At 41.0% G+C, this 23,254-nt stretch overlaps 1 protein-coding gene across 4 annotated transcripts in view; it reads right to left on the bottom strand.

Moving 5' to 3' along the window:
- pde4ca (phosphodiesterase 4C, cAMP-specific a) overlaps positions 1 to 22,491 on the bottom strand; it is a 37,463-nt gene extending 14,972 nt beyond the window's left edge. Inside the window, exon 1 of one of the 4 annotated variants that reach the window (XM_084911626.1) lies at positions 21,257 to 22,491. In XM_084911626.1, coding sequence (XP_084767752.1) covers positions 21,257 to 21,330 — 74 coding nt within the window. In that variant the 5' untranslated portion in view covers positions 21,331 to 22,491. Of the gene's footprint in view, positions 1 to 11,221; positions 13,663 to 21,256 lie in introns of those variants that run through there. The other 3 variants (XM_084911623.1, XM_084911625.1, XM_084911624.1) reach the window with 3 other exon arrangements.
- Between the last annotated feature and the right edge of the window lie 763 nt (positions 22,492 to 23,254).

Here is a 23,254-nt window from a genome sequence, read left to right as displayed (position 1 = left end):
CACCTCCAATGTGCACGATCTTTAACTATACAGTTAACAAAATGTGCATTAAATCTGTCAGCTGAGGCATTCTGTAGTCCTAAGAGGTCAAAGGTCAAGGTTCAAGCTCAGTGTGCGCATCGTCTGAACAGGAAGCTCCCACAGAAGCTCCGTGGCTGGTTTGTCTTCAAAAATGACTCCTCCATTGTCTTTTTGTTTTTCACAACTGGCACCCACCCACCCGCCTGCCCACCTCTCCTCCTTCTCCAGCACCCTTCCCACTCTCCACTCTTCTCTGCTCCAAGAATAAAAAAAAAGGGATTTTTAAAAAATATCCCTGTTAGTGTGGGAAGGTGTTAATTATAGTCCCGATAAAACTGGCGATGAGTGATAGCTAACGTGTATTTTAGGTTCTTCCTGCCGAATTAAAATAATCTATTCATTCACTCTGAGGACAGAGTCCCTCTGCTGGGCCTTAGTGAAACTGCCTCAGCCAGTCAATGTTCATGTCTGAACAGAGAAAACTAAGGCATGTTATTCATGTAATAATTTATTATTCAGATATTTGTATCATTGTAGCTTTAGCACAGACAAAACATGCATTCTGACGATTTTGGGGCGGGTCTTTGAACTTGCACATTGTATGCACTGTAAAATAATGAGGTAGAGACGAAGTTTTCTGCAGATAAATCAAATTAATCACTGAACAAAAACCCAAGCTACTTTTGTTCTTAATTATTGCCACACTGTAAAAAAAAAAAAAACCCTGACTGAAATGTTTTTCTACGTGCAGAGACGGTGAAAATAAAATCTCATATAAAAGCTAAAAAGCCAGCTGAAATGCGTAATGTGCCACCTGTTTGAGATTGGATATGGTTAAATAGAACCATCCTAATTTGGCATCTGCATTCGCACACCAAGCTTCAAAGGTGGACATGAATGCACATGCACTCGCACACTTAATTACTTCTCTTGTCTAAAGACCAATTAGAGCCAGCATTCCTGGACAAGGCAAAGACTTTTAGTTAAAAAAAAAAAGGTGTAAAGAGAGAGGTGTTACCATGTTTGTTATTTAAGTGGTTGGCTGGTAACAAGTGTGATTGATGGCAACCTGTCAGTGGCCCTGATACTTGACACCCCGCCTGCGTCACCGCCTGTCATGGCAACGTCAATCCCATCTGGGGAGCATTAAAATACAGGAGCAACGGGGCAGAGCGAGTGAGAGAGGGAGAAAGAAAGTGCGAGATAGGCCTGTAAACCAGGGCAAGCTGTCATCTGAACCTTCATTCATCACTCCCAGGCCTTTGCTGTGACACAGCCAGAGGTAGAATTAGTTATACCAAAGCAGAGTTGCGCGACGAGCTGGGACATTTATTCAAACGCTGTTTAAACTGATGCACAGAGCATTCGCTTCATGCAAGAGAAAATCGTGCTTTTGTAAAACTTGGGAGATAATCTGAAATGATTTCTAGTATGCGACAATGTGTCAGTGTGAAACAAAACCAACAATGCTGTGAAATTATTACAGCACAAGAGGCACGAGAGACATTCTCCGCCCGGCTTGAGTGAGACCACAAAGTTTGCACCAGCAACTGAGAGTCCACACGCTGTAGCTCAGCACACAGAACAATGGGAACAAAGGGAGAACAGATGTGGTAAAAGTGGTCACAGTAGAAATCCACAGAGGTGATTTTGAGTATGAATTACATAAGTCATCAGTTTGTGCTCTGGGATAAATGTTGGTTTTGTGTGGCCCTTCACACACACAGCCAGGACCACCCTGTTGTTTGTCTTGCGCGTCTTCTTCTTCTATTCTGTAACATCACGTTACTGAATCTGGCCGTGAAGAAACCCAATGGAGGTGGTATGTGTTTACATGTCGACAGTGTAGCTAGATTAATTCACAATTGCCTTATCCTTTTTCCCAGAGCACCAGCTGCAATCCATCTCTGAAAGTACACTTATATTTTCATTGGTTTCTTGCATCTTCTAAATATTTTCTAAAAGCAATGTCATGATTATTTTATAAATCTGATTATGTTATACACTGTGGGTGGCTTAAATGAAGTATGGTAAAACAATAAACGCGTCTCATGGAAAATGTTTCCTTTTTCCATGAGTACATCTTATCAGTTTACCTTCCCAACCATGCTCTGGAATATGGCGCAGTTAAAGTAGTGTGTTTGAACATCATGCAAGGACATTTGCCTTGAATTGAAGATGATAAAAATTCTAAGCACCCAAGAAAATCCACCAAGTAATGGCTCAAAAAGAAAAGGGGGTCATGGAGAGGACTGGACTTAAATGCTGCGAAATGTGGATTTCAAACAGAAAAAACAAACAAAAAAAACTCTTTGACTTGTCAGATCACTAAATGAATGTTGCATGAAAGAGTGGTGAAATAAATATCAGACACAGGTCTGACAAATTATGCAAAAAACCTACAGGAAGTAAGTTATTTATATCTCAGTTGGCCCAAAATAAGCTTCTGAGGCTATGGGTGTACATTTTCTACAGAAGAACACTAAATCTATTGAGATTTTGATATTGACTGAAAAAAGCTTGTGGTGTTTCACAGAAGATCAAATGTTCCTCATTTCACATGACTGTATAATAAAGGCACTCACAACAGATTTAAGGAAAGAAACTTATCGGCTGTCTTGTCTGTCGTGTCACTGACAACTGACTTGTGGACCATTAACCCAAAAAGGGAACAGCCTTATGACAATTAGCCTAGCTAAACTTAGCTTAGCATGAAAACAAACAAAACGAGCATTTAATCTCATTCGAGGCTCTGTGCTGGACTCATGTTTTAGTTGATAGGACATGTTTATTAGTGAGTTTTACAGGAGCTTATAAGTAGATTTTGTGCCCCTTACACAAAGCAAAGTTAGCTTCTGAGCTAACGTTCAACAACAAAGCAAACATGTATTTCTCAAAAAGCCAAATTAGCATTTAGCTGAATAAGCTAAATATGTAAGAATTTGTTTCTCTGTTCCTGAATAATCCTCCTAAAACACACACACAGAGCAGTTTTGCTATATACGCTGTAGATCTTTCTCAAACCATACAGCAAAGCAGCACAGACATAAACCGGACTGCAGCTGTGACTGCTTAAGAAAGTAGTTGTGAATAGCAACACAAACAATAACCTTTTAGCTATTTTCACACTTTACAGCCAACAAAAACAGGCCCAGCAGGTCAGCCTCTGAGTGACAGAGGAGAGCTAATTATAGACATTGTGCATTGGTAATACAGATGTCTAACCACTGTTCAGAATGAAGTGAACCAGTAAAAACTGGTTTTAAAAGTGTGTAATCCAATGTAGAAGACACACAACAAAGACAGGGACTCAGAATCATTTGCCTTATCTTATCATTGCCTTAAAAAATGAAGACCCAACCTATACTTAGATTATTACCTGCTGAATAATTAACATTTGGCTTAGAAGAGGTAAACTTACAATTTCCTAGATGACGTAAAAGCTTTTGTACAGACATACTGTAAGAAGTTACTATTCTAGTTAAGGAAACAGAAGACTTCACGTTTAATGTGATTAACTATTAATCTAAAACAATGCATGATTTCTAAAGAGGCAACCCTAGCTAGTCCTATAGAGGAATATATCTGTTAAAAATTACCATCAGCTAATTTCAAGCAACAAAAGGGTTTGGAAGTCAGTATCGGTAAGTATATAGTTAGCATGTTGTTAGATTATTCTTCTTATGTCTGTAAGGAAAATCTGAACGGTTCTTGCAGGCAAGGAAAAATTTTTGGAAGGTGACTATCTAGTAGTCTATCTAGTATCATAACTCACTTAGCTGCAACCTTATTTTCTGGTAGGTCCAGTACTGATTGCTCGGAAATGACTGTGTGCAAAGTCTGGAAGGATGGATTCCCTCCTCACTACGGTCAAGGTGAATAACTAACAGGATTTATACATATCTCACACTCATGCAGTATTACATTACATTTGTCAAACAGCATTTATTTAACTTAGAGAAAATGAGTGTCAGAGGTAAAACACTGCAGGTTCCTCAGGACTTTCCCTCTGATGGCTTCAGTTACCCAGCTGTCTTTCCCCAATTTTTTTCTTCCTTTGAAAAACAATATAAAGTCTAGATGTGGAGCTCTGATACCGTTTACAATGTGAAATGACTGCCGAGGACAATCTTGCTGTCAGTCATCAGTTAGCTGATAGAGTGTAGGCAGTGGTGAGGTGTCACAATCAGAGGTGCTGTGGAAGAAGGAAATACTTGTTTTTCCAACAAATGGTTTTAAGTTACACTTACACAAGCGCTATCAGCTGCAAGAATTCCAACAATTTCAGTGCAGCCAAATTTCCCAGATATTTTTTTTGCATATTTTGTGCCTAATCTATGAAATTGAACTTGCATAAAGAATCTGTCACTGCAAACACATTCCATTTTCTTCAAATGTTCCTCTTTGCCTTTCCTTGAATGAACCCTGAAAGAGAAACTCGCTGTTAGAGCGACAAGCTGTAGAATGATGTGTGGATATCTTGCTGGCAAAAGATAGATATGTAGCTGACCTCTATTTCACTGCGAACTGTTGTTTAAATTGCAAGTGAACAGTGGGTCATACACATACATAAAGGACTCCTTGCATGGGAAAACCTCTAACTTCAACTCCAGATTTTAAATAATAAATAAATCAGTATTTCCATGCAGTTAAAAGCCACTTCAATGCAAGTCCACCTCATGGTATTAACTTGAGGTGGGAGAGGAGGTGGAGGTGGTCAACAAGTACAAGTACCTCGGGCTGTGGGTGGACAACAAACTGGACTGGTCATGCAACACAGAGCACCTGTATAAAAAAGCCCAAAGCCGACTGTACTTCCTCAGGAGGCTGAGGTCTTTTAACATCTGCAGGAAGCTCCTGAGGATGTTTTACCAGTCGGTGGTTGCTGGAGAACTTTTCTATGCTGTGGTGTGCTGGGGGAGCAGCACAGCAAAGAAGGACTCATCCAGGCTGGAAAAACTGATCAGGAAAGCTGGCTCTGTGGTCGGCATGAAGCTGGACACTCTGGTGACAGTGGCAGAGAAAAGGACACTAAAATTGCTGGACATTATGGACAATGCTGGGCATCCTCTGCCCACGGCCATAAACAACCAGAGGAGTCTGTTCAGTGACAGGTTGCTTCTCCCAAAGACAAGAACCAACAGACTTAAAAACTCCTTTGTCCCACACGCCATCAAACTGTTTAACTCCTCTCTGGAGGGGAGAGGGAGGGGAAACAGGAGGACAAAGGAGGGGGGAACAACTAAGCTGTAGTGCCTTTACACTGTGCAATACTTTTTGTTAATATCCAACAGTGCAATACACTTCAATACTTGAAATGTGCAATTCCCTTGTATTCTTATTCCTATTTATTCCATTTATCCCTTTTGTATACTCTTTTTTTTTATATATGTCTCTGTATTTATATATGTGTATATATGGTATTCTGCTCACATTCTGTAACTTCTGTCGGTGCTGTGCTATTTGGAAACCGAATTTCCCAGAGGAACCCACCTGAGGGATTAATAAAGTTTTATCTAATCTCTAATCTAACTTCAACCAAATTTCATTTAATGAGGAAAAGTCTAAAAACCACTGCTGTGGCCATCGCTCCTCTAAATAACAAACTTGACAGCAAAGACCAGTGATAGGAGCACCTCAAAAGGAAAAAATACTATTAATCAAGCCAAGCATTGGAAACAAACAGTTTTAAGTGAGGCAACAAAGGGTTAAATTCCAGCTTTACTCATAGACGTAATTGTTTCCACATTAAAATGATTCATTAAAACAACAACAACAACAAGCAATATTGCTAACAACAAACCTCAGACCAGAGGAGGGTGAAAACAACCGTCAGGGACGACTCACAGCTCATTCGAATGTCGAATGTCACAAATGTAGGATGACATCAAGCGACCTACAAACTGAAAATGGCAGCTGGGGTGAAATGCAGGGGGCAGGTCTGGAGTTGCACAAACAAGAAAGGAGGAAAGAAGATCCAGCCTAAGGTTTGCAAAAGACTGTAGGGGACTCGTTTACCCGGAAGGACCTAACCTGGTCGCGTAATTGTTAGGCAGAGAGGCCCGGAGAGGCCTACAAGCCACACAATCAGTACAGGGCTGCATGGATGTGCATCCACGGTCTCTGCAGTTACAGTGTCAACAGACTTCTGGATAAAAATATTTAAAAAAAAGGTACTTAAAAATATCATCATTAGTTTGTAAATTCTGAACGTATTTTAATGACCAACAAATCACTCAGTTTGTTAACACAACAAAATACACCTCTCAGCTTTTCGTGTATTTTGAAGGTGTTTTTTTGGAGACCTGGAATGTAAATGTTCCCGTCTCTAAAGCACTTTGGGTATAATTATAAGCTGTAAATAAAATAGACGAGACAGTAAAGACAAAAAGCTTTACGCTTCTTCTTTTCCAATAAAAATAATTTATTCAACACAGTCAGTGGGCTACATACTAATGTATTGCCCACATTTTCACGCCTGTATCAAGCAACCTGATTCCTCTTTATGAAGAAAATGACACAATTTCAGAACCCTGTGTGGTTTTCATGCTTTGTAACAAACTGAAGTGCACATACAGGCCATCCATCCATCCATCCATCCATCTTCATCTGCTTTATCCGGGGCCGGCCGCGGGGGCAGCAGCCTAAGCAGAGAAGCCCAGACCTCCCTCTCCCCAGCCACCTCCTCCAGCTTATCCGGGGGAACACCAAGGCGTTCCCAGGCCAGCCGAGAGATATAATCTAGCCCTGGCGGACTGGCTGCCAAGACACATACAGGCCGCATCTTTAAATATAAGTAACCTTTGCATGATGAATCTTCCTGTGAGGTCATCACCGGCTACTGAAACGAAGTAGTCTGCAACTCACGTGTCCATTTAAAAACACAGGTAAGAGAGCGGTTTCACAGCCATGCTCGTCTGTGCGCCTCGGGCCTGCAACCCATCAGCCGACCTGCTGCCTCCGTCTGAGACAGATGGTCCATGTCGCTTCACTCCCCCGTGGGCCACACCATCACTAGGAAACACTGATGAATTAAGAAATGCTTTGGAAACACTTTCAAGAGACATTTATTACGACAAAGTGGCTTTTGGCTGAGAAACCTCTTCTACTTCGCCAGGACCTGTGAGAGTTATGAAGCGTAGCGGGCACAAGATGAGTTAATCACTTCTGCAAATGAGCGCGGCGACTGAAAGCTTGGATTCATTTATCAAGCCCGCAGTGACCTGGCAAAGTCAGATAATATTTGACCCCGGCACAAGTGTTGCGCGATTATCTCAAAGACAAGAGTCTGTGTACGTAAATGAAGCAGTAACAAGAAACATCTATCTAGAAACTACTTAACAGGAGTTGGCATCTAAAGCGTTAGAGTGGGTCCAACATTCACACTTAGAGATGTTGATAAATTAGGCAGATGAAGATTTCTCTTTCCTCCTCCTCTCCTCCCAGGTTGAACTGACAGGGGAGAGTATTGGGTTTCTAAAAACGCACGTCTAAAGCTCAGCTTTACTGCCAAAACTGTCAGCATTGTAACGCACTTAATTTATATTAAATTACCCTGAGCATAACTCCCAAACACCTAACAAAGCCCACACTTGTATTTGCCATCAGTGGTTTATTTAGAAATAATCTTTAGGATTTTTCCATCACTGTCAAACCTGCATGATATTCCGTGTCAATGTTAATTTTGCGCGCAGCCCTCTGCTGACACGGCTGAGGTAAACTAGATCAACAGCCTGTGGACACACAGCTGCCTGCAAATGGGCTCGAGAGAGGGGAAGAGAAACGGCTCGAATCGATGGAGCTAATCACCCAGCTTTTAATTTTCGACCCGACAACAAGAGCGGGCTCTGTGATTTGTTATGCAGAAAATAACAACGTAAACCTTTTACCCACGAGAGGTACAAAGAAAAAGAGCCATAAACGTCCTGCTGAGGACGATTAACTTTGCAGGTATTTCCGCTGGCCAGTTTAAAAGTTTGCTTTTAAAGTTTGCTGTGAGGGATTCACCCTGAGATCACCATGAATGTAAAAATGTACTAACTGTGACCCACTGCAATAGAATTACGACCATCATCTATTTTTCCATAATAAGGGATGAAGTCACACCACTTTTACCGACTCAGAAATATTGTTACCATGCCATACAATGCAACTACAGTTACCACAGTGTTGCATTTATTTTTACTAGAGCTTGACTTGCATGCGAGCTCCAAAACTGTTTGGCTAGGGAGTAAAAGTGAAGCTCCCAGCTGGGCCCCAGCATGCTGAAAGGTTGAAGATGAAATTCTGTATTATTAAAATAGTTTGTTGCTGTCTCTGTCTGCCAGTTTTTATATTTGGTCTTATTATTTTTATAAATCCACCCAATTCTTCCATCTTTTTCCACTTCAACTCAGGGTCAGCGTGGGGCTGGAGCCTATCTCAGCTATCACAGAGCAAGAGGCGCGGTACTCTCTGGACATGTCGTCGATTTGTTGCAGGGCTAACAAAGAGGGACAGACAACCACTCACACCTACAGCCACTTTGGAATCACCAGTTAAGCTAACATGGAAGTTCTGGACCGTGAGAGGAAGCCAGCCAGGCGGATTCAAACACAGGACCTTCTTGATGTGAGGTGTTGGTGCTAACCATTACAGCTATAGTGGCCCCCTCTCCAAAATCATGCTGTTCTCAGCAAAAGAGAAGCAAATATAGTTAAATTAGACGTGCCTAACAGGCTATTTTAATACCTTAAGGCGAATATTACTTCCACAACATTCAAATTAAAAAAGCTTTACACGCCGATGAGCTGCGACTGTCCCATGAATTGCGTGGGAATTTATCTATCCACGTTTCAGCAAAGTTTAAAACAGTTGAAAGGAGAAACCAGTAACCACCACCGGACGCAAAAATATCGTCAGCACTCACCCACCAACTTAAAGAAAATAGCATGGCATGCATAAAAGCACCAACCCTTCTATCTGCTGCGCTCACAGACATGTAAAAACATGCATAACCTCAGCACATATCCATCTAAGTCGAAGGCCTACTTTCATGTTTTCTTCTGCAGTTAAGTGAGATAATTGGCCTTTAAATCACGCACTGCGGCCACATGAGACGCTCTAAGTTTGGTGTCTGATGTCAAACGCTGCAGATTTATATCCTTCCTCCCCATGCAGGTTTAATTTGTCAGTTCATCTCATGCCTATGTGGGGATCTACTCATGCATGACTATATTTTATAGACAAAAGGAGCCGAGGCTGACATCAGAGTGTCTACACTGGCTCCATAGATATCAGCTGTGATCTACTTTATGTGGACTGGCTGAGAAATAACAAAAGGGAGGATAAAAAAAAGAGGGGAGGTATGAAAAAAGATATAAAGAGCATAAAAATGGTTTATACTACCGATTATAAAATAAATGCATATACGTCATAAGGCTGTCTCTGATAATCTCATGTGTTTCTAATCTGCTTGGACTTCCTGTAACAAATTACTGAAAAAAAACAGGCCGTTTATTGGAACTCGGGCTCCAGCAAGAGTCAGTTCTTCCATCAGCATCACCGGCACAACCTCCCAGATAAAATAACTCAATCCAAATAAAGATCTCTACCTCCCGGTTTCTGATTCCCCTCTTTGGGCACATTTACAGATCTACTCCAGCAAAGACGGCTGCTCGTAAAGCTCTGACCTTTTTAGATCCACGGGTGGAAGTAATTCGAGCAGCAACGTAATGAGCAAACGTCCAGTGTCTCCACAGTTTGACATTTTTAGGTAATTTTGCTTGTTTAAGAGTAGAAGTCAGTTGCTTTTCCTGGCACGGGCCCCCAAGAGCAATGAAATCATATAGGGCAACTGCCCTTTAAAAGCCCCACTGCTCACAAATGTTCTGCGTTACATCTGATAAACAAAGACCCAGCCTGAGAAACAGGACAGAGGACAGTAATGTAAACACGGCTTTATCTCCGAGTCCTCCTTCAGAGCCTCCCTGCTGGCACTGAGGATTATGCGTGAAATTACAAAAGTTCTGCGGGAATTTTTCCTATGAGAAGGACAGCAGCATTCAAGCTGCATGTCAGATAGATAAGCCTTAATGAGAAAAAAGTATTGCGTTACGAAACAGGATTTCTCAAACTGATGTGCGAGACACACAGAAAAAACATCCCGACGTTTTCCTTCACATGAAAACTTTGTTAATGTGTAACAGAAACAGGCCGGCTCACTGCTACAGCAGCAAAAATCATGAATTAAGTAAGCCACCATGTAAAATCTGCATCTCTGGAGGGCAGCAGGTATTCGGTAAAGCAGTGAAATCCAAATGATGAAGAGTGTGTGGATGTGTTTTCTCCGATTTTACCATTTTTGTTGTAAAGGTATTAAACCTGTTACATAATTGCTCCACTTCATTACTCCATCGCTGTATAGTCTGCATTAAATCTCTCACACACATTTGAAATTACAGTTGGACTTGTGTACTGCTTTCTGCCTAACACATTATAAAACCTTCTTGGATAAGCCACGGTGGTAATTATGAATTGAAAAAATATCTGGATGGCAACCAGAATTTTTGTTTTTTTTTCCCCCAACCAGGATATACTGCAATATTCAAATGATCCAAAAGCTATTACTTTCACACGCCCTTTCTCCTCTCTTAGTTTGACTCTTGTTGAAAGCTGCAAGATGTCTTCATAATGAAAAAAAAGATACGACAGCGGGCACTGTTCTCATCTGGAACAGTGCCTGAAAAGGGCTGAAGAGGAAATGTGATTAAATATATATATATATATTTAAGGAAATGCTGATTTGGACCAAAACAACTGATAAAGAAAAAATGTTTTTGTGAATATTGCAGCTGATAAAAATAGTTTGCAGTCTAAACACTTCCATATTCAGATATACAGTACAAAAAAAGAGGTTTGTGATTGTTTTTTTAATCCCATTAGAGTCACTCCTGTATGTTCCTGTTTTAACTATAAGGATCGAAAAGAAAAAAATAGACAGTGATACCCTACGAGCGATGCAGTGTTTTAGATACTTGGAAATAAACTTTGGTTTCAATAAAAGCCAGTTTTACCAGTAGACCCATGCTCCCCAACTTCATGCACATCTGCATAATGACACGTTCGCTGTGTATGTCTGTGTGTTTAGGAGATGAAAGAAGACATGAAAAAAAAAAGGAAGACAAAAGCACCGAGAATAAATAACATAGCTCTTAATTACCGCCTGCGTTTCTGCATGATGTCAATAGGCCTGTTGACAGCACACGGTGATCCCCATATGTTCCCACTCCGCACTGTGATACTCCGTTCCACAGAGTAAAAGAACCCACAGTTCGTTGGCACACTCATCTTTTCTTTAGCCTACTCTCTGTAACTCGTCCTCACCCTCCTCTTCTCGGCAACTCCGCTTGTCTCCCTCTCTTGGTTCTCCTCAGCTTGTGGCCGCTCTCATCTCTGTAAAGTCCGTCCCGCTTCCTCGTCTGTCTCGCTCGATCAGGCTGTCCAGCTCTCCACGGCTTCCCGGGAGGTGGCATTACCTCTGGCAGGAGTGGACACCAGCACTATGACCAGCGGCTCCAGAGGAGTGCCAGGATGAATGGCACGATGGAATCTGCCGCCCCGGGCGAAGCTGTCGCTCCTGTATTCTGGTGAAGATTTGCTTTCTCTGGGATGATACGTATAAATTTTTGAGTGTAATCTGTCCTGAGCACCTGAATTCCTCCAGGCTGCACTCTCCCAGCTGCACGTCTGTCTGCCTTGCAGGCTGTAGAAAAAGCTTTTCATCACTCTCAGCAGAGCTCCATTAATCGGTCCCCCATGTACATCTTGTCTTTGCTCTGGGTCTAAATGTAACGCAACACTGTTGCCCTCTTCCCCCTCTCCCTTTCTGTCTGCTCTCTCTCTCTCTCACACACTCGTCTTCTGTTTCCGTCCCTGTGCTTCCTCCTACCCCCTTTGGCTGCTACACCTTTAATCACCGAACAAACAGACTTATTTCCTTTCCCTGGACAAACTTGCTCTCCTGCTCCAGTCTGTCACAGTAGTCCTGTCATCTGCATGTGTGTGTGTGTGTGTGTGTGTGTGTGTGTGTACTTTTTGTTCAGACGTGCCACAGAATGTGCACAGAGCTGTACAAGCTGGTTGTGTAAATGTGTGTGTTAGTGAGCGTGTGCACTGCTGAACAAGTGTGTATGCAGGCATGTGACTCAACAAGTGTCTCTAGGTGTGTGTGTGTGTGTGTGCATGCGTGCCTGCGTGTGTGTGTATGCATTAGACTTAAAGGGGAGCAAGTTTCAGAGTGAGGTCAGAGCTGAGAAAAGGGGCGGGAGAAGAGCCAGCACGGTCCCTGCCTTCCCTAAATGTTATAGACATTTTAACCCCTTCCTGCTCTCTCTCTTACACAATCTTAATACCACTGCAGGATCGCACTCTCTCATTGGGCACAGTGTGTGTGTGTGTGTGTTGGGGAGGCCATGTATGTGTTAGGTAAAGAGATTGATGGCAGGATGAGTGTGATACGGTATTACAATAAGTAGCTCTTGGGACACAGACTGCTGAGAACGAAGAACACACACACACACACACACACACACACACACACACACACACACACACACACACACACACACACACAATATGTACTCATGCACAGGCTTAGGCACACGCAAGGTCACCCATGACCTAAACAGACTGTGTATTTGAAGAGCATAAATGTGAAAAGTAAATATGAAACCTTAGCTTAGGTTAACTTTCTGTCTCCAAACAAAATCTTTCATAGAAGAATATTTAACAAGAAATCAGCAAAATGAGACACGAGGCAGCTATTTTAGAGACAGAGACAGATTAAATGTGGTTGTTTTTCACTGAGGACAAACAGCTTTGTAAAATTTTTAATAATTTGATAATTCCTTGTTACAATTTAGAGAGCATTTGGTACTGAATATCAGTTTTAATTGTAATAGTATCCACTGACCAGGTGCTAAAGCTGGACTATAGGACATTGCAGCCTAAAGATATGAACTGTGGTGTTTTTTAATAAGTATATATTTTTTAATCTAACTAAAACTGCAAGCAAAGAAGTAGAAGCAATTCATGGACAATATGTGTATCTGCTCTAGAGCCCATCAGATACAACATATTTAGGACCAATGCAGATATTTGGTGATTTAAATATCTGATATTTCAATATATCCGCTGATATGTTCTGTTTTTTCAGACATAAAAAACAAAAGCAGAGCTATTTTGTGTACTTTTTCATTTACTCATTTATGTTCTGCCGACTCTGCTTGGATCAGCAGGTTGGTGCCAACAGGGAGTTTTGCAGAGTGCCCTCTGGTGGACAAACTATAGAATATGAACACTCGTAAGATGTTTTCGTCATACCATAAATTATTACATTTGCATTTATGAGCCATAATAAATAAAAAATAGATAAACAAATAGAGAATATTTGCTGATAACGTCGTTCCGCTGATAAATCTATCAGCCTCTAATCTGCTCTAACACAAACTGCAGTTCTTAGCATATCCACCTAATTACTCAACATATGTTATTTGTAAACCAAGGAGCTCATCATTAACCATATGCTTGTAGTATTAATACTATTAAACTGTACTGTTTGCAGCACTCATGTGAAAAAGGAAGTCTTCACAGGAATCTATGCACTCCTTTTAAAAACTTGAAAAAAAAAACATGATTCAGCGTCACATTTATCTGCAATAATTTCTATATGACTTCATCAAATTCCTCCACACCAATAATTTGACCCACTTTTTTTTGCTGTTTCAGTTCATGGAGGTTTGCACAGCTCACTTAAGATCCCACCACAGCATTTTAATCCAGTTGAGGACCATCTCAACTATTTTCTCTTTAAGTCATTCTGTTGTAGATTTACCACTTGTGCTGGATTATTGTCCTGTTGTGGAACCCAATTCAGCTAAGCTTGAGCTCACAGAGAGATGGCATCACATTTGAGTCTAGAATATTTATATCGAGGAATTCATGGTTGCCTCAGTGATTGCAAAGTGCCCAGGTCTGCAAAATGAGCCCAAATCATCACCCCTCCACCACCGTGCCTGACAGTTGGTATGTTTGTGCTGATATGCTGTGTTTAGTTTTTGCCAAATACTACATTGTGCATTATGGCTTAATCTGTCCAAAGGACATTGTTCCAGAAGTCTTGTAGTTTGCACAAATATGCTAACTTTCTCCTGGTAGCCTTTCCAAACAAGGCACACTTGTTCTGTGTTTTTCTAATCATGCTGTCATGAACCGTAACATGTAACATGCTAACTGAAGAGCCTGAAATGTAGGTCAAAGTTGTCATTTTTTTAAGGTTCTCTGATTACACAGTCTGATCTTGGGCTGAATTTTCTGGGCTATCCACTCCTGCAAGGTTGTGGCATTGTGTCAGGACATTCAGAAAATCCCTTTTCACAATGCTGCACACTGTGTATATGCTTGTTGCATACGCACCTGTGTAACATTTCCCCACTTTTCCCCACTGTGTAGCCCCCAGCCTTTGGTTAGTTTACACTATTGGTCACCTGCTCATTCTCTTTATGAAATTTTAAAGTTGAATAACCACGGTCGGTGTTGCACGAGACAGCACTGCATTGTTAAGTTCAATGAAAGCACGTAAGCTAAATGACCAAAAGAAGCTATTTTAAGATTAGGATGAATTCATGTTAATGAAATTATGTCGATCTTTTTTTTTGTCAATATTTAAATTTAAAACAAGCCAACAGGACCTATTAAAAAGTGTGATAACAGACACTGCTGATAACATCTTCAAGCTACTTGAATCTTTGCAAAACCACCTGCTGCTAGCTAGAAATCAGAAATGTGTTTGTGTGCCTATAACGTTGTTGTTTAAAACGCAAGAATCGTGAGCAAAAAAACTCATAGTTACAACCAGGACGAGCGAAAAGCCCAGCAGACATAGAATGACCCGAGGAATGACGACTTACTGTCAAGCTACACAGAACACATGCCCATAAATGGCGTTGTGCTTCATTCTGCGCTATGATATGCTTCAATTAAATTGGCAAATCAATCAATAGCATCACTTCATCATCATGGAATTCACAACCGTTAGCACGGAGACAATAGGTGAGAATGGAAAAGAAAATGCAAGGAAATAAAAGTATCACAATATAGACTCAATAGTTTCCTTTAATATGAACCAGGCTCCTTTCAGAGGCCAGAGGGTTTAAAACACATCACAGGACCACTGCTCTGCTACATACATATGAAAATCTTATTACCCTAAATGCAGAAAGGTCGTTTCATTTTTTATTTTTTCATACGCCTTGGTTTTATATTACAACTTTATATTTCCATTGGTTGAGACACACACAGCACAGACAAATTACAACTGCAGTGTTTGCTCAGTCAAAGTATTTGATATGACCCTTTACTATAATACAAAGGTTCTGTGTCTGCGGTAGTCAAGAAAAACTTCCATTTAAGGAAATCTGAAGAGGTGCACACAAAAAGGACCAATCGTAACCACAATCTGAACAGACATACAATACTGCTTTGCATTACAGCTGCGGCGAGACTGAACTAGGAACGGTCACAGCTTATAAATCCAATCACACCGACTACGGTGAATTCAAATTTAGCCGTGAGCAGAAACAACTGTGGAAGAGTATTAGAAGCAGATCCATCATTATTTGATGAAGGAGTCACTAAATCTAAGTCTAGTTTCCTGCTTGTATTCACAAATATCCTTTGTGAATTTATACACTACAAATATTGTACTAGCGTCCAAGCCAGGCTTATGAAAGGGAAGACTCGATCCCCTGTGGGATGAACAGTGTCCTGATGCAAGCGGGATGAGACTGTGCTATGAATTAAACTTTACAGGCTCTGCACTTTCTGACACGTTTTCATGACAGGAAAATTGTTTTCATGTGCAGTTAGAAGAATTGAAAGTGCTTATACAACACGGTGCAAGAGCATTGTTCTTTGTAATCTAGAGTGGACATGAACACGCAGACACACACACACACACTTGCTGGTTGGCAGCATACCAGAGGATTTCAGAGTGTTTCATGAATCTGCGTCACTGGTGGTGGAAGAGACTTGATGTCTGAAGAAAGACAGACATTAACTGTTTGGTTCTGCTCAGTGTCTTCACTTCCCCACTTAAGAGAGTCGAGCTCCGAAGCACTTGGATGCCAAGGCCGAATCGATGTTACAAGGTCACTTTTGGAACTCACAAAATGGTAGATTCTGGCTGAACTTTCAGTGGTGGATTTAATAGTCCACTATTTGCAAAGCAAGCCTCATGACATCATGTGTTGGACGCACGAACGAATGGTTAACATTCTTGAATAACGAGCTGTTTTGAAGTCATCGAGGAGTACTGTGTGTCAAAGTAGCCGACTGTCAGTGAACACACCGTCTCTGATTTGTAAAAGTAGCTAAAACTAACCAGATGTTTAAATGAATGCAAAAAGCCCCAAAATATTTATTTAAAAAAATGCAAAAAAGGACATATTTAAATTGCAGAATATGTAGGACACAGTTCTCCAAAAGATGTACATTTTATTTGCCTCTGTCATCCAGAGATGACAGATCTACACACCTGCATAACATCTAGTCCAAATAGGCGATAGAAGCTTCAATCAAGTGAAAACTGACCTTCAAATTGAAAATGTGGGTATGTGTGGAAGCCACACTGTTTCCAAAAAAAGACTTAAAAGCAATTAAGTAATGCCCTCTCATTGCTCAATGCTTATCATGATCTCATTCCAACAAAATTAAAACAGATGCCACGATGGTTGCAAACAGTTTGTTCTTCTATATCTTGCGCTGTAGAAGCAAGGAAATGCTCTGTAAGTAAACTGCACTGATCGCATTACATAGATGTGCAGAACATCTGGGTGTGAACACACCTTCACACCCAGACTTCATGTCAAATCAAGTGGAAATGTTCTAAATTAAGCTTTTATACGCTTTTTTGTCGTAAATTAAATGTGTTGACTGAGATTGGCACAGCAAAGTTTAGCAGTGTTATTAAAGCAGCTGCACACAAACCTACACACGCGGCATGTAACAGGATCACCAGGAAGGAATATTCACAAAACTAACTGCTTCCTTTAAAGGAGTTACATGCTGCTGAATACGTATCAATTACGCATCTTCACAGCTACCTGAACTGCAAAACTGACACCACCTCCTCCCTGCAAAAAACACAAAACCCCTCCCCAAAAAACAGGCAGTTCAACTTATTTCTTCACAAGCTAAATGTCATCAAAAATATTGAGCATGTAACAAAGAAGCAGCACCAGGTGTCAGGCTTTGGCTGTTGCTTGTGGCCTATATTTAACTTTCGGCGTCTCTGTGATGTCACTGTCATGCTACACCATGTACTGTAGTAAAGGCTAGTGTGTCACCTCATGATTCATTAGGCTGCCATCTGCTAGCACGACGGCCGGCTTTTGAGGCTCATTTTATTTGAGGATTGGGTGGATGACAAACTTGCGCAAACAAAGACACGCACACATATGAAAAACCCAGAAATGCATACACACAAAACTCACATTAATAAGCACATGGGCTTGTGTGCACACTCAGGTGAATACTGCTTTACCAAGGATGTGATTATGGAATAAAAAACATAGGAAAATGTATGAAAAAAAAGAATCTTATTTCTGCCAAAAACAAATAAATAAATAAGAAAAAAGGGACTTTGCATACGCCCTAAGAGAGGGACGGCAAACTTAAGCCCTGGGGATTAAAACTGGCCCGTTAAAGACTCAAATCTGGCCCACTCCATGGCTTTAGGAAATGTAAACGAGGGCTTAAACATGTGGACTTTTACTGTATTTTCACACGTTTTATAGCATTTTCTGCTGATACAGAGCTTTTCTTAGTTTTCTAATTACAAGTCAGTCAACCAATGAGTTACCAGAACTCTCTCCTGTAACTTTACATATCTATTTCCTACAGTTACATATCTATTTCCTACAGTTTAAGTCCAAACAGTCGTGCTGACACATTTCTTTCATTTCCTACAGCAGCATTTATATGTGACGTGGAAAGACTGAAACATATTGTTGGAAATGCACTTCTTTTTCTTAATAATAATAACATCACATTTCAAGGGTTAAATGTGTAGCTAAACTTCTTTGAACAGACAGAAAGGATAGTGTCATCGCTCTGGCCGACTATGTGACCCTCATATATTCAATAAATACGTCCATGTTTGTAGTGGGTACAATTGTTGCAGTAAGGTTTGTGAAAAACCTAGTTATACATATACATACAGTAAATTAATACCTCACTGAACAATAAATGTACTTTTTTTAGAAACTAAAAAAAATCTCAGCTTTGGTATCATGCAGCCGATCATCCTGTAACTACACTGTTAGAGTTGACCTTTGTTTGGAAAGCAGCCATTTAGTAAAAAGTATCCGTGTGAGAATCAGTTTTGTTGTTGTTGTTGTTTTTTTAAAACCTTCAAACTGAATACGAATAAAAGCGATGGCCCTCGATGTGTAACAACTCATCTAGAGATTCAGAAATAAAAGTAGTAAAATTAGTAAAAGTGTGAATTTGAAAGAAAAAAAGCTTGTCACACAGAGCAATGCGTAATCTAATGTAGTGAATACAGCATCACTACACAATCACAACATGGAGTCTGTTTAGTGGAACTAAAAAAGCCTATAAACACAGTTATAATCCATCAAATGCGCACAGCTCCCAATCTTTCACTGAACTCTCGCTCGTTCTGCAGCACGTCTCGGTATAACTTAGTCGGTTTCCCCCTCTAGTGGTAGCAAACCATTCGGCCTGGTATTGTCGACACACAGATTGTGTTGGGGAAAAAAAGTTTGTGGGGTTTTTTAAGAAATGCCAATATTCATTAGTAATTATCTAAACTTTCTCTTGGAAAACAATCATGTAAGTTGTTTTATTTATTTATTTATTTTTTGGTTTTTTTTGTTGCCGAATGATCCTCTCTGAACTTTGGATAAAAGAAAGGCCTGTTACGTCCTTTCGCACTGTGAATACAGTAGAGCAGCTGGTGCTGAGTTTCGGCAGCGTTAGTGCTGTCCCAGGCCGCTGCTCGGGAATCGATGAGGCTCTGGAGGCGATTGGGGAAATCAGTCATGCTGAAAATATGGAGTACAGCAGTGACGCACAGAGCAGCTTCACACAGGCCCTATTGACTAATCTGGGCGTGTGTTTGTTGTGGAGGGGGGGACGAGCAGCTATATTGGGACCTCTGACATTGACACTGTTAACCTTTGGTTGAGTGGCCTTACATGGCACTTTTTGTTTTCCTTTTTATTCTTTCCAACATTTCTAAGCATGTCTACAGAGTATCGTTATATTGTGTTTTCAGCCTGGGAGCCCGCTGTCTCTCTTAGTCTACTACTGCACTCGTTATCTGTGTGCTAAAAGCCACCCTATCTCCACCCAAGCACCCTATCGCTCCTTCACCACCCTCTCTTCTGTGCCTTTCCCCCCCATTTCTTTAGATTATTTCTTTTTCCACTCGGTCAGCCATTGCTGCTGTATCTCTTACTTTCACCTCACCATGTCTCTCCCCATCACTCCCTGCTTCACATTAATGGCATCTCCTCAAACTATCTTCTCATGATACCGTCTGAGAGCTCTCGTCTCCGGCTATGTTCGCTTAATGCAGCGACATGAGGTTTTTTTTATGCAACACACGACCAGAGAAGCCATAAAAATGTGTTGTGTGTTGTGGAGAAAGTTATAAGGAGTGAAGTGGAGGGGGGGGAGATGAATAGTGTCCTGGTACTGTCAGTACAAAAGACGATGAGAGTGTCATTATTGTGATGGTCACATTTGGATAACACAGACTCCTTTGTCTGTGTTTGTGTGTGTGTGCGTGTGCGTGCGTGTGTGTGCGTGTGTGTGTGGGGCAAGAGGGCAGAGATATTATTTTTCCTAAAGATTTCAAATATCTATCTAAATTAATTTCAGAACTATTACTCCTGTCACAATGGCTTCTTCTCATTATCGCACAATAAATAAAGTTGTCGCCGTCTTTATTTGTGCTTAAAAAGAGAAACTTCCTAAATGCTTTCAGGGTTTCTTTTTTTTTCAATCAGAAAGTTCAATGTGCAAATCAGGTAATAAGAGAATAGAGGCTTGTTCTGTTCCCTTCTGTGCTTCTGTATTTCTGGCTGTGGTCTTAAATCTCCTGCTTTGATCTCCTCATATGATCCAAACAGGCTCACAGCTGGAGGAGTTCGGATGACACTCGTGAGGCACATGCCTTATGCCCAGAGTTCAGAAAAGTTTGCTGCACTGCATACTGCACTGTAAAAAAAAAAAGAGTCCACAACATCTCCAAAATGGGTGTTTTTAGTAAGAAGATTAACCCTCCCCACTACATCTGGAGTCATTTAGGTCCCCAGGTTCCCCATGGTGTGCATCAAAGTTCTTATTTTAACGATTTAAAATCTCTGTTTTGTTTTCTTTTGTTTTTTTATGTCTGTAAATTGAAACAAAGTGTCCTCCGTGGTCTTTTTCACAGATTTAGTAGATCTGACATTTTTCCTAATTACGCACATCTCCAATTACGCCGGGTGTTCACGTCATCAGTCTCCCCAGCAAGTTATCACGATTGTACTGTAAGATTTGACAGATTATTTAAAGGACTACATAAAAACACAGATGTTGTCTCCCACATCTGCCACTCGTATGGACATTGCTCTTATAAAACATAAAAGTCCTGCACCACATGATGATGATACCGTGCCTAACGCAGACAGCACAGCTTGGCTTGAGTCCCCCGACAAAGAGAGACGTCAGAGAACATAGACATTGATCCAGCATGCCACCCAAGGCCTGCACCCCAACAGCTACAGCCCCTGGCTCTGGCACACACACAACCACTTGCGTTAGTTTTAACGGGCATTAGACTGGATTTAAGTTAATCCAGAGTTTTAAACAGCACACAGGTGCAGATTCAGCATTACATGCACTGAGTCAAATACATTTTACCTTAAAGCATGAACTATGGCAACTACTGGAAAAAATACACAACAAAGAATGAGCAGATGATCAAATCGATATGATGCGATGACAGAGACGAGGTGTCTAACTGTTACCCATCAGCTTGTGTTTTATATTTATTTACAGCCAGAAACAGAAACAAGCCAGCTTCCAATATTTCCTGAATGTCTGCAAACTCGTGTTGCCTTCACCGCCCATCACTAAAGATCATCGCAATCACAGTACCCCTGACGCTCAACTGGATACATACCCAATGCATGAGTGCCTGCGGGTGGAGAAGTTGCTGTGCATCTTCCTTGAAAAGCGAGAATCCTTGTTCATCATTTTATTGGCGGGTTCAAAAAGAAGTTTGGCTGAGTTTAGAGAATCATCAAAGCACCAGCTTCTGCGTCAATAAAGAAAAATAACTTCTGCCGTTCGAGCAAAGCCCCCATACTGTCCGGAATCAGAAAGAGAGTCTGCACAAATTCCTTTATGTCGACTGCCGTCACAAGTTATGGCATCGGGAGGCAGGTTCCCTTGACGGGACGGAGCAGGAAAAACAGATCCAAGAAGGACGAATGCAAAACAACTGCAACATGCAAAACAGCAAAACTCATCAGCTGCACCTGACAGGAGCAAGAATGGGAGTGAGAGCAACAATAAGCCAGGCCTGTTGAGTCTGCGTTTATCACATAAACCTAATTGTTAGAAATGATTCACTTCCAGCTCAGTGCAAAATCCATGAACCAAAGTGCATAAGAAAGAAAAAACTGACTGGCTGTTCTGGTTTGGGTCCCAGCTGTACGGATATGTCCATTTGTTTGGAAGGAAAATCAGAAAGGTTCAACTCAGAGTGTGTGCACGTGAACAGCCTAAAAAGGCAAAGAGTCTTGGCTGTTAAAGACCTGTCGCACAGCGAGTTAGCATATCGCCTCACTGTATGTGAAAGTATGGGGCCGAAACAAATCTAATGAAACTGAGGATGGTGTCAGCTGTCAGTGCTCATCTGGGACTAATTCCTCACTGGTTCTTCTTTCGGCTCACCACAGATGTGCCAAGATAAACACTTCTCTTGTATTTTTTCTCTCTCTCTCTTTCATACTCCTAAATAGGAAACACCAAGCTTGAATTCGTCCAAGTGAGCTTCTAACTGTCAAAGCCGAATTCCTCACCAACAACCTCCAGGTATTCTTTATCTTTAAAAGTCAGGTCTGACAACCTCAATGCAAACTTGTCCCACTGAACACAGTTTTGCCTCTGTGAAAGTGGACTACCAACAGAATGAGCAGAGTTATTCTGAGCAGGAGGAAGAAAGAAAAAAGCTGGAAAGAGTGTTATAATCCCATCAGATGCTCCCTGGAGTGGGCTGTCCCATGTAGTCCCAGTCAGCGGGCCATAACAGACTTCTGCTCTCTCTTCTCTTCTCTCCTGAGAGTGGTGGGACCAAACCGGGGCTTAAAACAACAAACAACAACACTGTCTCCACTGAGAGAGCGAGAGAGAGAGGGAGAGAGGGAGGGAGAGAGAGGTGGGTAGGGTGCTGCGTGGTAAAGAGGGAGAGAGTGAGTGAGAGCAACTTGCACAAAGAGAGAGGGTGTGGACAATGATGGTCACTGCCTGAGAAAGTGGACTAATATTAAAGGTACTTTGTGTTAAAAATGTATTTTTTCATGTTTTAAAGTGAAAAAGAAGAATTTTAAGAGTGCATCATTTTTCTTTTTGTGAAAAAAACAACAACAACTAAAAAATGTGTTTCCTTTTCCAATATTGAGCTTTTATGATTTTAAAATCATAAATATAAATCCATCTTTTTTTATTTATTAAATTTTATTTATTTATTTTGGGGGGGGGGGGGGGGGGGTACAGTGAAACATGTAATTGTGGAAATATTTCAGAGAAGTTTTCTAGTAAAAGAGGAAATATTTCCTAATGAGAAGGAAAACAGTTTTGGGGTCATTACTCCAATAACTAATTAATTAAGAAGCGACTTGGAAGTGAAGAATTCTCCCTCGCCAAGAGGTGAGAAACAAAGAAACAATCAAAATGCAAAACTTAAACAACTAGAGGCTGTTAAACCTTCTGCTGGAACATCGATAAACTTAAGACTGTTTGTAATCCATCCATTACTCTTAATACTTATCAGTCCAAGACTGAAAGGAAAGAAAGAAAAGAAAATTTCTCTGATCCAGTAACAACATTTCTCAACAGCATCAGGCTAGAAAAACATTTTTCATCTCATTTCCCCCCTAAAAATATTTGAGTCCCC

This window comes from Perissodus microlepis, chromosome 18 (assembly GCF_051167445.1).
Source record: "Perissodus microlepis isolate ML-2025 ecotype Zambia chromosome 18, ASM5116744v1, whole genome shotgun sequence".
Lineage (NCBI taxonomy): Eukaryota > Metazoa > Chordata > Actinopteri > Cichliformes > Cichlidae > Perissodus > Perissodus microlepis.
The sequence above is the reverse complement of the archived record's forward strand: the minus strand, read 5'-3'. Positions and strand labels throughout refer to the sequence as shown.